This window comes from Gambusia affinis, linkage group LG03 (genome assembly GCF_019740435.1).
Source record: "Gambusia affinis linkage group LG03, SWU_Gaff_1.0, whole genome shotgun sequence".
NCBI classification, from domain to species: Eukaryota; Metazoa; Chordata; class Actinopteri; order Cyprinodontiformes; family Poeciliidae; genus Gambusia; species Gambusia affinis.
In genome coordinates, this window is record NC_057870.1 from 4,082,874 (window position 1) to 4,097,994 (window position 15,121).

Here is a 15,121-nt window from a genome sequence, read left to right on the forward strand (position 1 = left end):
GAATGTTTTTGATGAGGGAGTAACATTACAACATGATATAAAACTCAAAAAAGTCGATTTTACATAATACTGCCCCTTTTAAATGTTATTTGTTTTTAAATAATTATTCAATTTTTTTTTTTTTTTTTGTATCCTGCAAGCCCGGCAGAATTGTGTGTAGAAAAGCTCACATTATTGTCCTAGGCAGTGGTGAAAACCTTCCACTCTACCATATACGGATGATGACATCACAAGCTGAAGAATAGCCTTTGAGAGATTCTTCAATCTGAAGGAAAACCCCAAAAAGTAAACGATTCCAGGGATATCTTCATAAAACACTTTTAAAAAATCCACTGATCTTTAAATAATAAAAGAAAAAGCAGTTTATATTGCTCAAGTTAAATTTCTTGAACTGGCTGAGTTGTTACTGTCAGGGTTTCCTAACCTTTGCTCTCCCACATGACTCTGTCCCCCCCCCACCCTCCCACCACCCCCCCCCCCCCACACACACACACACACACACTTGTCAACGGTACAAAAATTAGTACACATGCTAACTGATTGCTCAGCAGCTCAATACCACTGAACCGAAAACCTGTTGCTAGACGAGATCTTGGTTGGAGATCTTTATAAAATATATTCTAAAAACCAATGTTGTAATGTGGATAATTACTTAGTTTTATTATTATCACTCAACAGTGTATTCTGTGATGTATTAACTTAAGTATTTTAATTGTAGTCTTGCTCTTATGTTGTCACCTAAGTTTAGTTTAATTTCTTGTAGTGTCATATATCATTGGTTTCTCATTAGAATACATGTTGCAGGATACATTTATGTTGTGTTGTGTTGTGTTGTGTTGTGTTGTGTTGTGTTGTGTTGTGTTGTGTTGTGTTACTTTGAGATGAACTCTGTTAATGCGTGCATCTCATCTATTACGCTAATAATGTGTTCTTAATGCTTTTCAAAACGCAGCGAAACCGACATTTATTTTACAGAACTGATTGTGTCGGGGCGTGTACCTTTGCTTTGTTGTAATTTGAGATGGCAGCTACTGAAAGGCTATTTAAGTTCAGCGCTTGAGTTCATATAGAAGAGAGACAGAGGAGAACGAGGTAGATAAGGAAATTCCCCTAAGTGGCAAATTTCCGGGAATACCGTGAACGCCTCATAAGACAGCAGCGTCTCTAGCAGCAGCTGAGAAAAGCGAAAGTTTTGACGGGGGAGGAAAGTCACACTTTGCGGAAAGCGAACGAAGAAAAAACGGAGTAAACCACGATTCTGGGCGTTTCTCTTACTATTTTTTCTTTTTTCATTTCCGTCGTTAGCTCCAAATCGCAGGATGATTATGCTGCGTTTCCTGTTTTTATAAATCTGACATTAGTCGACCTTTAAATGCTCGGGACGCAGTGACAGCTCTGACACCAACACAGACTGCGAACCGACAGACATGGTAAGTGAATGCTCAGTATACCAATACCACACAGCTAAGTTTAGGTAGCTTGACTAAAGGAAAAACAGCTTGGATTTACCAAGGAGATAAGACTGGAAGGAAAGTTTATTTTTATAAAATGCTTTGTAGAGTTTCTTCCAACGCTTTCTATGCGGTGGGCAAAGCTCTTTAAATAGTGTGGGCTGGTGAAAGAAACAAGACCCCATGAAGTCAGCTGAATCTATTTCTTTATTTATTTCCAAATTAAATTATAACCTGATTTGTTACAGTGGAAAGCTGCATCATGTGTCAGTGTGTGGATTTCAGCTGATGACATCACAAGAGGCATGAGGAACAATTTGGTAGCACAACATCTCCGTTATGCGATTTTTATACGGGCTCTATGACTATGGTTTCCACACTATGGGGGCTTTTTATGGTCAGAAGAATTTTTATTTAAAAAAAAAAAGGTTTTATTGGCTCTAGTGGCCTTTATTTGATAGTTAATTGACAGGAAAGTGGGTAATGAGAGAAGGGGGAAGACATGCGGGTCGCCAGGCCGTTGTGCTTAACCCCGGAGCCACTACAGCACATCCCTGGTCAGAAGAATTTTTATCTAAGTTATTTGACAGAAGAAGTGATTTTAGAGCAGCAGCAGTCTAAAATTTTAAACCTTCAAAGGACTTTTGCTTCATCGGAAACGTCTTGAAAGAGTGGCGTTGTGGTCTTATTAATATATATATATATATATATATATATATATATATATATATATATATATATATATATATATATATATATATATATATATATATATATATATATATATATTAGAACTCCAACAGACAACAGTGAGGCAGGAAAAGTGCTGATGCTGTTTCATTGACTTTTAAAGTTGGAACTTGAATGTGAGAAGAAATCAATCAAATTACTCTGAACTTTTCAGATCGACGCAACTTGGTACCACATAACCTCAGCCGGTTGTGGCTATATCTAATTAGCTCCTAGTATGCCTTTCCTAGCTAGGTATCTAGCTATGGAAAAGCTAGCTAGCTATTTATATGTGTCTAAAATTAAACCTGTAAAATTTCTTAAATTAATTTAAAAGCAAAGTTACATTAATCACAGGTTACATTAATATTCAGCAGGATATTTTTTGTTTAATTTTGTTCGTATCGGATTGGTTTCTGTGACTAATCACCACCATTATATTCTATATTCTGCTTTTATCATCTGAAATAGTTACATGAAAGTACAGTGACATTGCATACATCTTACCAAACCAATGTCCCTTTCTGATCGCTAAGTAATGAAATTTGATCAAAAGCATGAAAATGTAAACTCATTAAGCCTTCCTTGATGTCAGCAGGGCCATATGAGCATGGAGGCATTTCAGTTTCTTTTTTATGTACGTTTATGTAATGCTTTACAGTGAAACCACAAAACGAATTGAAAAACTGACTGCGATACTTCTTAGGGAACAAACTTTATATGAGTCTGATATTATAAAAGCCTTTCTAGCAGCTCTAAATCTCTAGTTCCTGTTGCCCATCCTGTGTGACGGCTTTGACTCCATCCTTAAAACACAAAGTTAAAACTGGTTCTGCCAGTTATGAGGAAGGGAGTGAGGGAAGGAAGGTCTGGGCAGCAGTTCCTGTGTTAAGAACGACTGAGCATTAAACACATGCTATTGCTGGTCTCATGATAGGAGACGGTAGCAGATAAACATCACTTGGCAGCAGAATCTGATGAGTAGCAGATTTGTCTGGTTTAAATAGCCAGAGGAGAGGCTGGAAGTGGAGTTTGTTGATTAAAACGAGAGCCACAGTGAGATGCCGAGTGTGTCAGTGGGCTTCTCTGACTGCTGGTTTCCTCTTCCTGTCACCTTGTCAGATTGTGCTTTCCTGTCATGGCTCAGAGGGCAAATATGAAGGAGAAAGCAGGCAGGAAACAAATAACTCTGAGGTGAAACCTCTTCTTGAAATTTCCTGCTTTGGCCCTGGCCTTGTTTTTTCTAGATCGCTCTGTTGATCGGATGCTTTCATCATCAGCCTGGAAGTCTGCCTTCATTGTAGCTTTGCATCTAATAGCTTCTTGTTTGAATTCTTTAAGGCTTCCTAATCAGTTGGGGAAAAGTATTTCTAACAAAAAATGTTTTCAAGAGGTATTTAAAGTACTTAGAAACTTCTGGAACGTCAAGTTGATATATAACCCTACTCTGCAACTCAGACAGTGGTGAACAATTTCTGACTATCAACTAACGGTTTGAATATTGATGGACTGAAAAGCTTTAGGTACTGCAAACATTTCCACATCTTCCTAAATATTTGTGTTCTGCCTTTCAGTACATTATACTTTGTGTAGATCTTGAACAACACAAATGTTCAAATCTGTTTTTAGAAATGTATGCAACACAGAAAAATGTTAGAAAAGGAAAGGGTGTGAGTCCTTTCTGGTGACGCTGAAGTTGACTTTCACAGCAGATCTGAGTGGCTGCCAGCCATAACGCCAAATCCTTTGTTTACCCCAAAACTTAAGGAGAGTCATGGCTTGTTTATGATCCCAATCGTACCACAAACATCCATTATCGTTGTGGCACTGACCTAAAAGCTGTTCCAAATGACATTAAGTTCTCATCTGTCTCTACGTTCCAGGAGGACGGGAAGAGCCGCCTGCAGCAGACGCAGGACGAGGTGGAGCAGGTGAAGGACATCATGCTGGACAACATGAAAAAAGCCGACGAGCGATCCGGCAAACTGAACGACCTGGAGCAGCAGGCCGAGGATCTGCTGGAGAAGGTAGCTGCTGGAGGCGCCGTCCAACTGCAAAACCCATCATGGCTGCCACACCGTCGCTTGGGCCGCTTATGAAAGATCTTTTTTGTCAGGAGTAAATTGCTCATGGGAGTAATTAAGGTGCAATATCGGTGGCTATAAATATGTCGTAGGTGGAGCTGGGCTGGAAAACAAATGTACAATTTACATCCTGACTGTGTAAAAACGGTGCTATGTTTAGAAAGGTATTTCCTATTGTTTGCTAAGATGAATGAAGCAGGCTGGTCTCCCTGGGTACAGCGCAGAGATTCCAGGACGTGCCACGAGGCCAGCCTACGTCCGGGGGTCGACAGGCAGGTCACATCATTCCCACATCGCCCCGCTGCTTCTGTGTTACTGGACACTCTGGGTTTGAGCTCCCAGAACACCAAAACGGCAGGAAGAAAGCAGAAGGCAGAAATCTAAGCTTACAAAACACGTACGATTCTGATTCACGCTGTTGGGGGCTTGCAAAAGTGATCACACCCTTTTCAGTTTTCTTAAATTTTGTCGTGTTACAAGCACAAGCCTCAAGAAAGCGGAAGAAAGTTAAGATTGTATTGGTATTCAACCCCTTTACTTTGCTACCCTGTACCAGACTTTAGAAAGGCCTTACAGGGACAGGAGCCCAGGGCCTTGGATTTTTTTTTTCTTTTTGGGGGGGGGCTGGGAGGAACATAATGTAAGCATGTTTTGCATACATCATATTTAATCTAAAATTCAAAAATCCAATATCAAATGAGTTAATATTTTGGGACTTTTATGGATATAAACAATATATATATATATATATATATATATGAAAGTTACAAAGTTATAGTAGATTTCTTTTGGAACAATATTGAGCTTCAACATAATAACATGTAGACCTTTGAGATCTCAAGACATAAAGGGCATTAGAAATAAAATCTATTACATCTAATTTTGTTACTATTATTATTATTTGCTTTGGGACATTTTAAACCTACCATGCATCGGTCCGTGCCCGCATACATAGAAGAAGAAGAATATTTTTCTTAGTCCCCCAGGGGAGAAATTGATATTTCAGTACAACCCGTCCAAAGGAACCCAAAAAGAACAAACATAAGACAAGGGTAGGCAGGTGACTGAGGCTGAAGTCATGGGAGGCGCTGCCCCTTCAGGGAAGAGTTTCAAGAAGTAAGTCGCTGTTGAAAAAGAACTTGAAGAAGTTTTGTTTGCACTTGGAAACACTGCAAACAACCTTAAACCTCAGTCAACAGACCAGCACCACCATCAAACCAGGAGGTTTCAGGATCATGTTGTGGAAATGTTTTTTTTTTTCTTCAGCAGTGGGAGGAAAGCTTATCAGAGTGGATAGGTGGAGTTAAATATGAGGCAACAATGAAATGACACCTTTCATAGGCTGCAGTGGACTTTAGACAGGGGTGGAGAGTCACCCTCCAGCAGAACAATGACCCTAAATACACTGTGAGAGCTACAGTGGGATGGTTCAGATTAAAACATGTTCCCGTGTTGGACTGGGCTAGTCAAAGTAAAACTAAATCCTTTTGTAGCAAGCTTTTTAAATAGCTGTACATGTCGGTCGAGGTATTTGGCAGATGCATGTCCCAATCACCTTCAATGAAAGGCGGTTCTACAAAGACTCAGCAAGGCTAAACTTGTCTGATTTTTATCTGTAAATTTTGAAAAATGTGATTCTTTTTTTTTTCCTTCTGCTTTTCAATTCTACTCTTCTCTGTTTTGGTCCCTCACTTAAAACCCCAACTACATGTCAAAGTAATGCAACAGGAAGTTTCGGGGATATGAATACTTTTGCAAGGCGGTGTGACATTTGGTTTCCAGCAGACTGTGGAAACAGATCCTAAGAAACTTTAGGTTTTACAGTTTGTTGTCTTGCTGTGGTTCGGTCCGATCTGTTCAGACGCGTCTCAGATTCGTTCTGTCTGTTTCTGATAGGAGCTGATCTTTTGTCCCCATGGAGACCATAAATCTCCGTGGGGCCAAACAGTTTTTCACAGCGCTGTACTCCATTATCTGTCCTCTCTCAAGCATAGGTCAAACAAGGCTTTCTCAACCGCTCTCTCAGACGTGTATGGACAAGTCTAGAATAAAATCAGCACAAAGTATAAAGGAAGACAAAGCTAGAGTTCCTGATGTTGGATGCATAGACCTCAAAGGAGATCAGTTATCCAGCAGCTGTCTCTGCACAGTGTCAGTCGAGGCCGATTTCATGCTGGAGAACTTTCCTGTCCTTGTTTGTCCATTCCTGACCCGCGTGATGTGACAGCAGGCCTCTTGAATATAAATAAATCCCCACGGTGCTCACATCTGCTATTTCATCCCGCTGGAAAAATGCTCAACTGTGTACACAGAGCAGCAGTGCATTGTGGGAACATCGTGTCCGTCCTATCGACCTCAGTGGTGTGAGCCTGCGTTAGAAAGAAGTTTATTGGATACTAAAAACACAAATTGCCTGAAAAACGTTTCTCCTCGTAGAGTTCTTCTTCTTTTATTTTATTCAGACTAATAGCCACGCTTTAATCTCAGTCAGTGCGTCGTAATGGCTGAAGGCAGTGAAAATGAAGACGAGCACATTCATTTATGATCTTGGAAGCAGATTAGGGATGCAAACAATTAATAGATGAATTAATGGTTTATTAGATTAAAATGATTTCAACTCTACTAAATAATTTTGTAGCTTGCCGGCCATACGGCAGAGGGTGCTGCTGGAGATCCTTAAGTGGAACCGGTTGATACAGAAACAAGGATGGCGGGGCCCTACAAGAAAGAGAAACAGTCCAGACAGAGTCTGGTGGGGCATGAAAAATGCATTTTGTGTGTTTCTGTTTAGAAATATGAACACCCAACAAGCTCATTAAGTTATCACCATGCTGCAAGATGAAGAATCATCAACTTCTCATTTGAAAATTATGAATGTGCTGCGAATACTAGAATGCGATGACAGAAAGCTAGGGATTGATAACAGAGAAAACTTGTGGCATGAAGGAAAAAAAAACATGATTCCAATAAGCAAAGTGGATTTTGAGGGCTGTGGTGAGTTGGAGCACTTCATGAAACAAAAACATTCTGTCAACCACAGACCGAACAGATGTATGAACATCTGTTCACATATCTTATTCTTTTCACCTTTTATGTTTTTATTCAGCAACTTAAGAGATGTGTTCTATTTGAATATAACAAAACAGAAACCTAAGTTTTTGTCATGTGGGAAAATAATTTTCTGTTTATTCAGTCAGTCCTTAATACAGCTGACACAACGATGTTAAAATGTAATGTTTTTTTTTATTCATCATAAATTTTGCCCTTTATGTTATGGAAAGACAGTGGGCCTCAGAAAACTCTGATTTTTAAAAAAATGCAGGTCCATTTATCAATTATTTGTTAGTTCATAAATAAGATGAATCAACTTTAGATGATCTAATTAAATAGCTTGCATCCCTGTAACAGATACTGATGAGTGCCAAGTAATGAAACATATTTCAACATGTGTTTTTCTGTTTGTTGTTTTGTTTTTTTTTTTCTCCAGGGTAAAGTTTTTGAAAAAAAAGCCGCCAAGGTCAAGCAGCAGAAAAAAACGTCCAACAAGAAGATGAAAATCATCTTCATCAGCATCGGTGTGGTGGCAGGACTTGTAATCTTGGGACTTATAATCTTTGCCATTGCAGGATAGAATAAAAAGCAAAAGCTTCCTGGCAGATGAAAGAGGAAAATAAATGAGCTGAAGGACAGTTGAACCTGGACAGCAAAGATCCTGGAGACGACAAGCTTTATGTGTGAGACTCTGCTGCGAGATGTGATGTTATTATGCTAAAAAAAATATTTATGGAAATATTTTTCCCAGTCTTCCCTCTATCACATGTTCTATTGGTATGGTACAACTTATTGCTCTTTTATATTTCCATTTCAAATAAAACTCTTCTTGACCTATAAATAAAGGAAAAGGCAGTTTCCATTTGGATTAAAACCTTTTGATGTCTTCTCCCCAAAATCTCACTTTCCTAACGATCTGTTAAGGTTGCACCACCTACTCATCTGCAGACATCATCCTACACCACCTGTTGCTGAAATCATTTTAAGAAGGAAGCCAGAAAAAAGAATATGCCATAATTTGTGAATATTTAGTTATTTTATTTTATTTCTTCTTTGGTTTAATTGTGTTATATTTTCAATCGTAAAAATGATAGCAAAGTTTTTACAATTGCGCCTCATTTGCATCAAAGAAAGAAATCGTGTTGCAAAATACATCGACTTAAAAACGTGGGTAAACAGCAGCCCCTGGTGGTTAATATATTTACTGCAAGGGGCCGATGCATGGAATTTTTGCACAGCTATAATTGGCTGTTTTAAAGTCATGACCATGACTTTTTTGCGTCATGCAAACATTATATTAATCTTTGTACGCAATGTTAGCCTGTTTATGCAATGTTTTACATCAAAATGTAATAAAATGCATCAAAATGCAATAAAAAGTTAAAATCTGGGGGTAAGAGATTTCAATCAAGTAGAAAATTACAAGTTGTGCCAGAGAGACGGTGCTGCAGAGTTTAAATGACTGTCTTGGAGATGAAATATTTTTATAATGTTGTGCGTGTGAAGATAAGATATGTTTTTATTCATACATGCAATTTATAGCCTTCATTTGTCATGGAGTTAACAGCAAACAATGGATGTAGTTTTTTTTTTTTGTTTGTTTTTTGTTGAAACAATGTCATGGTTGACAGGGGTAGCCATGTTTTCCAAGTTTAATCTATTAAAGTTCTGTTTCCTAAATTTTTTCTGGCAGTAACTCACATTTGCTATCATGCCAGTTCAGTGCTACTTACTCTAGCATTCCACATGATTCACTTAATAGTAGCACTATAAAAACATTAATAGGTGCATTCTTAAGTATAACAAGGTTTTCACCAGTCTTCTGCTGTCCAGTCCGTACATCTGCTCTAGATGTGCTGCTCTTTGTGTTTTGTCTTAAAAGTAGCTTCACTACAGCCACAAAAGTCTTCTCCCTAAACTGCGTGACAAACTCATTGTTGAGCAAGTGCAGCATTGGTGGCATTTGCCTCAAGAAGAGACGGGACTCTCTTTACCGTCCTTTGACCAGAGAAGAAGGTCAAAGGACGGTAAAGAGAGTCCCATCCTTGACCTGGAAAGACGTTCTTTTAACTTAAATGTTCTTTGCGACAATTTCTTCAGATGTGCTTTAATTATGATGCAACTTTTCCTTGGAGGTAACCAGCACCAGCACGAGAAGACCATACTTTTAAACAAATCTGATGATTGTTGATAGAACTCACTCCGCAACCCGTGTTAATTCATTTCAGGCGCACTATTTACCAGCTTCAGCTGTTCTGATGATGAAAGACCAGCCTGTCCCATCATCATACAATGAAAATAGATATTTCATTCAACCATACTAACTTTTGAGAGACAGAAATGCTTTTGGGGTCAAATGCTTTTCTGGGATGCTACTGATGTGGATTTTGAGAGCTGTGACAAAATGTCAGAGGTCCTAATTAGAAAGGGTTATCGGAATAGTGGAAGGAAGTTTGACCTTTATCAATTATCAAGTCCAAGCCACAGTGTTTGTTCTGTTCCTTGCCAGTTTCTAGAGATTTATCGTCCAGACTGAGCATCCCACCCAGCCAGCCAAATCACTGATGCAGTGCTACTAACTCAAGGCATCAGCAGTGATCAGGTTACACAATCATAAACAACAATGTAGAAAAAAATTTTTTTGTTTGAGTGCAGACACTTTCTTATTTATTGTGTGATTTGTGTGGGCAGAGTGCTAGGCTGAGAAACAGAAGGAAAGTTTGCATCTCATTCATTCCAGACCAGGGAGAGTTGGCAATCCTTGTGCAGTTAACTAATATGGATCGGATCAGAACTGACTCACTGTGGATTATCAACACAGACTAAAACTGAAACTTCAACATTTGTAAAATCATATTTCTGTCACAGCAAAAACTTTTGGTGGGGAAGCAGAGAAGGGGTCCAACTGTAGCATGACCTCCCCACCAAAGAAAGAAAGAAAAAAGTCTCTTAGCGGAAAAAGGGAATGGTTGGCAGTTTTGACCCGGAAGCGATATCAACAAGTCCTTCCTGCAACAAGACCGGCGTTATGGCAGCGGACACGCAGGTTTGTGTGGTTGAATATTTAAATACAGCCCAAAAGCTTTGTGGCCGCTCACTAAGTTCAAGGGAAAGCAAGATTTTAACAAACCGAGTTGGTTTTGACTGAACGCTTCGGCCCGTTCAGCCATTTATGACGTATCGTTGGAAGAAGTTAGCAGCTGCTAACTAGCAGGCTGTTAGCTGAGCGCTACGTGTAGCTTCAGTAATGTGACTGCTGCTGCCAGCATGACTGCTGTCTGAACACAGCTGTGGCCCGCTAACAAACCTGCTTTTCTAAACTACCTTATTGGAGCTAAAACTCGCTCTTTTCATCCTCAACGGATAAAACTCCTAAAAGTGGACAGTAAAGAAAGGAATTCCTACAATCAGTGACGCCCCCCTATCAGAACTACCAACGGGCATTTTAAGAAGTTCAGCAAATGCTTTTGGCTAAGTGAGACACAAACAGAGGCAACATGGTAGTTTGGTATCAAACCTCTGACTTTTGTCCTGAAGGAAACATCTAGAAATATTGAACTCAGAAGAAGAATTTTGTTTCTGAGCGAGCTAAATGTTTAAGATTGCAAAAATGTTGCTACATTGCTTGTGCTTTGATTAAAAAATTTCTCGAATTCTGAATTCTGACTGTTGATTAGTCAAAATATAAGCACTTAGAAATGACAAAAATTATTATTTTAATCATTGTGACTTTATTCCTGATTTTATTGATTTGATTTGATTCCCAAGGTTTAAATATACAATCGGTCAGAGATATTGGAATATTGGAACAACAGGACAAAGCATATTCTATAAAGTGGCATCTAGACATGTTTTATGTAAACATTAAGCCACATCATGCACTTAAATTCACTTTTATCAGTTAACGGTTGAATATTTGATGTCCCAATTGGGTTTATTGTGTAATCCATTCACTCTTTTTGCATTAAGAGCTAATATCCCTTATCAATAAACTTGCTGTGCATTTTTCTTCTTTCATAAGTTGCCAAATGAATTGATTAAACTCAGAATTGACATAAGAAAACCAGACCTCAATATCAGCCTGAAAAAAAATAAGTTTTTTCTTCATGGAAATGCTTCAGTGGAGGTTGAGCCAAATCACACTGAACTACATTCGTAGGTACATTATCACTGTAATGAATTATTGCCAAGGATACATTGCAAACTGTAAAATGTGTGTTATGTACCCTGCTTTAAGCTGCAGTATGTAATTTTTATAAAAAAATTTGTTTTGGTTTTGTTTGTTTTTTTACACATTTTCTTAAAACTTTCAATATACAATTGACAGTGTGGTATGATACACACAATGTGTGAAAACAAATAATCTCTGTTAAAATATCTATCATGGCCAACAATGGCAGCAGACAAACGGCTTTCCTGTAGCAGTGTTGTTTCTCTGTCATTAACCCATTTAGTAGTGTGTTCACAAGGATGACTGACAGCGCTAAGACCCTCCTCCTGGCTCTGATTTGTTGTTTTTGACTGGTGCATTTCTTGAGATGGCAATAGCAGCATTGAGAGAATGTGGAGGAGTTTGATCTTTTCACAGCTTACCTGTCTCATATTGTACTGTCATGACATGGTGACATGTAAAAAAAAGTTTATTATAAACATTGCATACTGCAGCTTTAAGATAAGCGGAAGACTTTTTGATCTCTCAGTTGTTGGCATCAGTCTTAATTCTTAACGTGATTCTCTCTCCAGGTTTCGGATACCCTTAAGAAGTTTGCTGTAAAAGTGACTACAGCCAGCATCAAGGAGCGCAAGCAGATATACGGCGATCTGAAACAGTGCCTGCAGGGTAAAGGTGAGGACGTTTGTGTTGTTTCGTCGTCCGTTTTGTTTCAAGCTGGTTCAGAATGAGCCTCCGTCAGGATAGAAAACCCTGTGTTTATCCGTTCTGTTGTAGAGTTACCAGAGCCTGCTGTCAAAGGACTGTGCAAGCTCTTCTGCCTCACACCACACAGATATCGGTAGGCTTGTGTTGTCACCCAAAACCTGACTTTTATTATTCTTATTTTTATTCTTTTTGTGATGCTGTTTACTCTTTAGTCTTTGGGTCTTATTTCCTCCTGTGTTGTTCAGAGATGCTGCGTCGCGCAGAGAGCTGCTGTCCGTCATCGGCCTGCTGGCCGAGAGTCAGCCTGACGTCCTGGTGGCCGGGCTCCTCCAGGGCCTCCTCAACTGCGGAGTCATCAGCAAAAATGGGGAGCCCAGGTTGGAGCCTCAAACTCGTTCTTCTTTATAGCGCATCTCTTACTGTTGCAGGGCCTGTTTGTTTCCCCTTAAATTCTGCCACGTTTGTAGCAGAAATGTATTTTTGAGTTGAGCAGCAGATACAGGTAAGTAATGCAGGTCGCACCCATGAAAAAAAAAATCTTACTATGATGAGAATCTTGATATATCCTGACAACGATAAATTTATTTAATCAACTTTTCATTCCTTATTTTCTCCAGTTTGTCCAGTTAGATCAGTATTAGTAGTCAAACAATCTAAAATGTAGTTACTGTGCGAAGTATAGTGATTAAACAAATCCTGCTTCTTTGTCACTGGTGTCCTGATGAAGCCTATTTAAATCATTATTTTTATAGTCATCATATTGATTAAATTTCCTCCTCCAGTAGGGATGAGTGTTAACCTTAACATTTTTTATTCCTACTATTATTATAATCCATAATTTGACCTCACATAGTTACTGCATTCAGATTAGTGATTTAAAAAACTTTTTTATGTATCCTCCTGAATAATTCCTTTTCAAAATGGGTATATGTGTCTTTTTAAGAGCAGTATTTGTGTTTTTGGAGCTATGACTGCATCAGTAGCCACACATTTACCTAGAAAAGGTGGAAAAGAAGTTATGAATACTTTCTTATTTGTCATATTTATCCCAATAAATAGCACAAAATGTTGTGATAACACTTTTGAGTCCATGTCACTCCCCTCTAATCCCGCCAGTGTAAAACGTCTTAAAATCATTTAAAAAAAATGTAATTTGGCCTTAAATACATTAATCACACACATAAAATTTTGTCGTGGCAGGGCTATTTAATCCCTTATATGTCGTTTTCTGTCAGACAAAAGTCCTGTGCAGACGTTTTCACTCCGTTAAGCGATTCGAGTTGAGTCGTTAACTAGCTGCTAATGTGCACTTGCTAGCTAGCTTTTCTGCTAGCTTCCTGTTGTAATGGGGAAGAGAAAATGAATGTTTTCGCCACCGGCTCACTTCTGTTGCGACCTGCCTCGTTTTTCCATTGAAGGAGATTTCGCCCCACATCCTCATGCTACCTCCACGTGCAAGTTTTTTTTGTTGTTTTTTTTTTTTTGCTATGTTGAGATAAAGTAAAACTGAACAACGAACACATGCCTGTATTGAATTTCTTGCCGTTGCTGCCAGTCGTTCTCATTCTGGGCCTGGTTGTGTTTGCAGTAAAAGCAGCGGCTCTGCTGCCTTCATCGGCCTGTCCTGGACCTGCCTGTTGATCCCTAAAGTGTTTTCAGCTCCCGAGAAAAGAGAAGGACCCATCTGGAAGAAAATGGTCAGAGGTCTTTTTTTGTGAGCGTGTCTAAACGAAACTAAGTGAATGAGCTAAATCAGTGTCTCCTAACCCTGGTCCTCAATACACACTGTCCTACATGTTTTATTGGTTTTCCTGCTTTAATGTGCCTGATTCAACTGACTGCAGTTCAACAAATGCCTGTTCATCAGTCATCAGGGGCAGTGAGTCTGGAGGACCAGGGTTGGGAAACACTGTGCTAAATGATGTTGTACCTGACCAGAAAACCTGCTGTCATTTGCTAAAGGTGGAGGTTCAGAGTCTGCTGGTGGCTGAGGTGGTCGGTGGAGCCAAAACCACAGCAAAGAAATCCAGCCTCAAGAGTCTTTACCACCTCTGGGGAGAAGTGAGTGAGCTTTCTTTTCTTCATACATTTCCGTTTAGCTGAAGTTGTTAAACATACGTGGGCAAGGCAAAGGTCACAACGTGAGAGATCTGTGAGACATTTTTGGTATTTAAAAAAGTAATAATTAAAGTTATGTCTTTAAATAAACATTAACATAAACACAACATGAGGCATAAAATAATGTTTTTCAGTTCGAAACAGTTAGTGAGCAAAGCTCTCATTGTGCTAGAAGTCCTGCATTTTCTAGCATGATGATTTTAGGCTATTATGTTTTGTATTCACATTTATATTTACAGTAAATAAGCTGTGAAACAAAAAGCCATTTATTCTTTCTATTTCAATTATTCCAATTTTTGATTTTGAAGGTTTATTTTTGGAAAGTTTGGATACGTTTTCATCAACGCACTTCTGAGGTTTTCATAGTTCAGAGTGACGTCAGCACAACCAGGGCGGCCATCTTGTTTGAGAAGCGTGTTTTACAGCTTCTATGAGTTCGTGTCAACTTTACAACAGAATATTAAGTCCAGGCTAAGATTTTGAATTTTTAATACAGTCGTAGTAATACGAGAATAAAGACAATAAAGGCAAAATATTACCAGAATAAAGACGTGATATTAGGAGAATGAAGTAATGCTTTTATAACTCCTACACAAAAAGTGACAAAAAAATTATATGAGGAAAAGTTGCCCAGTCGCTCTTATGTTTTTGTATTGAGGCAATACAAGACAAGCGTTGTGTTGACATCAGTAGTAAACTCAGTGCGTTTCTGTAATTATAGTTGCAGTGAAAGGGATTCCCTCTTAAGATGTGGCTGTCTGCAGCATGCCTGATTATTTTAGAACCCACTGGTGGAATTTACCAGTGGC

The 15,121-nt window shown here is 38.9% G+C and overlaps 2 protein-coding genes across 2 annotated transcripts in view; both read left to right on the forward strand.

Moving 5' to 3' along the window:
• The first annotated feature begins 855 nt into the window (after positions 1-855).
• On the forward strand, positions 856-8,995 carry vamp5 (vesicle-associated membrane protein 5). Its single transcript, XM_044110746.1, has 3 exons — positions 856-1,430; positions 4,064-4,207; positions 7,752-8,995. Exons 1-3 carry the CDS (start codon positions 1,428-1,430, stop codon positions 7,893-7,895), a joined length of 291 nt encoding a protein of 96 aa, XP_043966681.1. The 5' UTR covers positions 856-1,427; the 3' UTR covers positions 7,896-8,995.
• A 1,275-nt stretch (positions 8,996-10,270) lies between these two features.
• Positions 10,271-15,121, forward strand: part of gcn1 (GCN1 activator of EIF2AK4) — a 38,257-nt gene continuing 33,406 nt past the window's right edge. The window contains exons 1-6 of the mRNA XM_044111671.1: positions 10,271-10,361; positions 12,059-12,161; positions 12,264-12,327; positions 12,440-12,571; positions 13,783-13,891; positions 14,157-14,255. Coding sequence (XP_043967606.1) covers positions 10,281-10,361; positions 12,059-12,161; positions 12,264-12,327; positions 12,440-12,571; positions 13,783-13,891; positions 14,157-14,255 — 588 coding nt within the window. The 5' untranslated portion in view covers positions 10,271-10,280. The remainder of the gene's footprint in view (positions 10,362-12,058; positions 12,162-12,263; positions 12,328-12,439; positions 12,572-13,782; positions 13,892-14,156; positions 14,256-15,121) is intronic.

Bases quoted from the DNA above. Each gene is read 5' to 3' on its own strand.
- vamp5 (XM_044110746.1), top strand. The intron at 4,208-7,751 runs GTAGCTGCTGGA...TTTTTTCTCCAG, and splicing joins CCGAGGATCTGCTGGAGAAG to GGTAAAGTTTTTGAAAAAAA.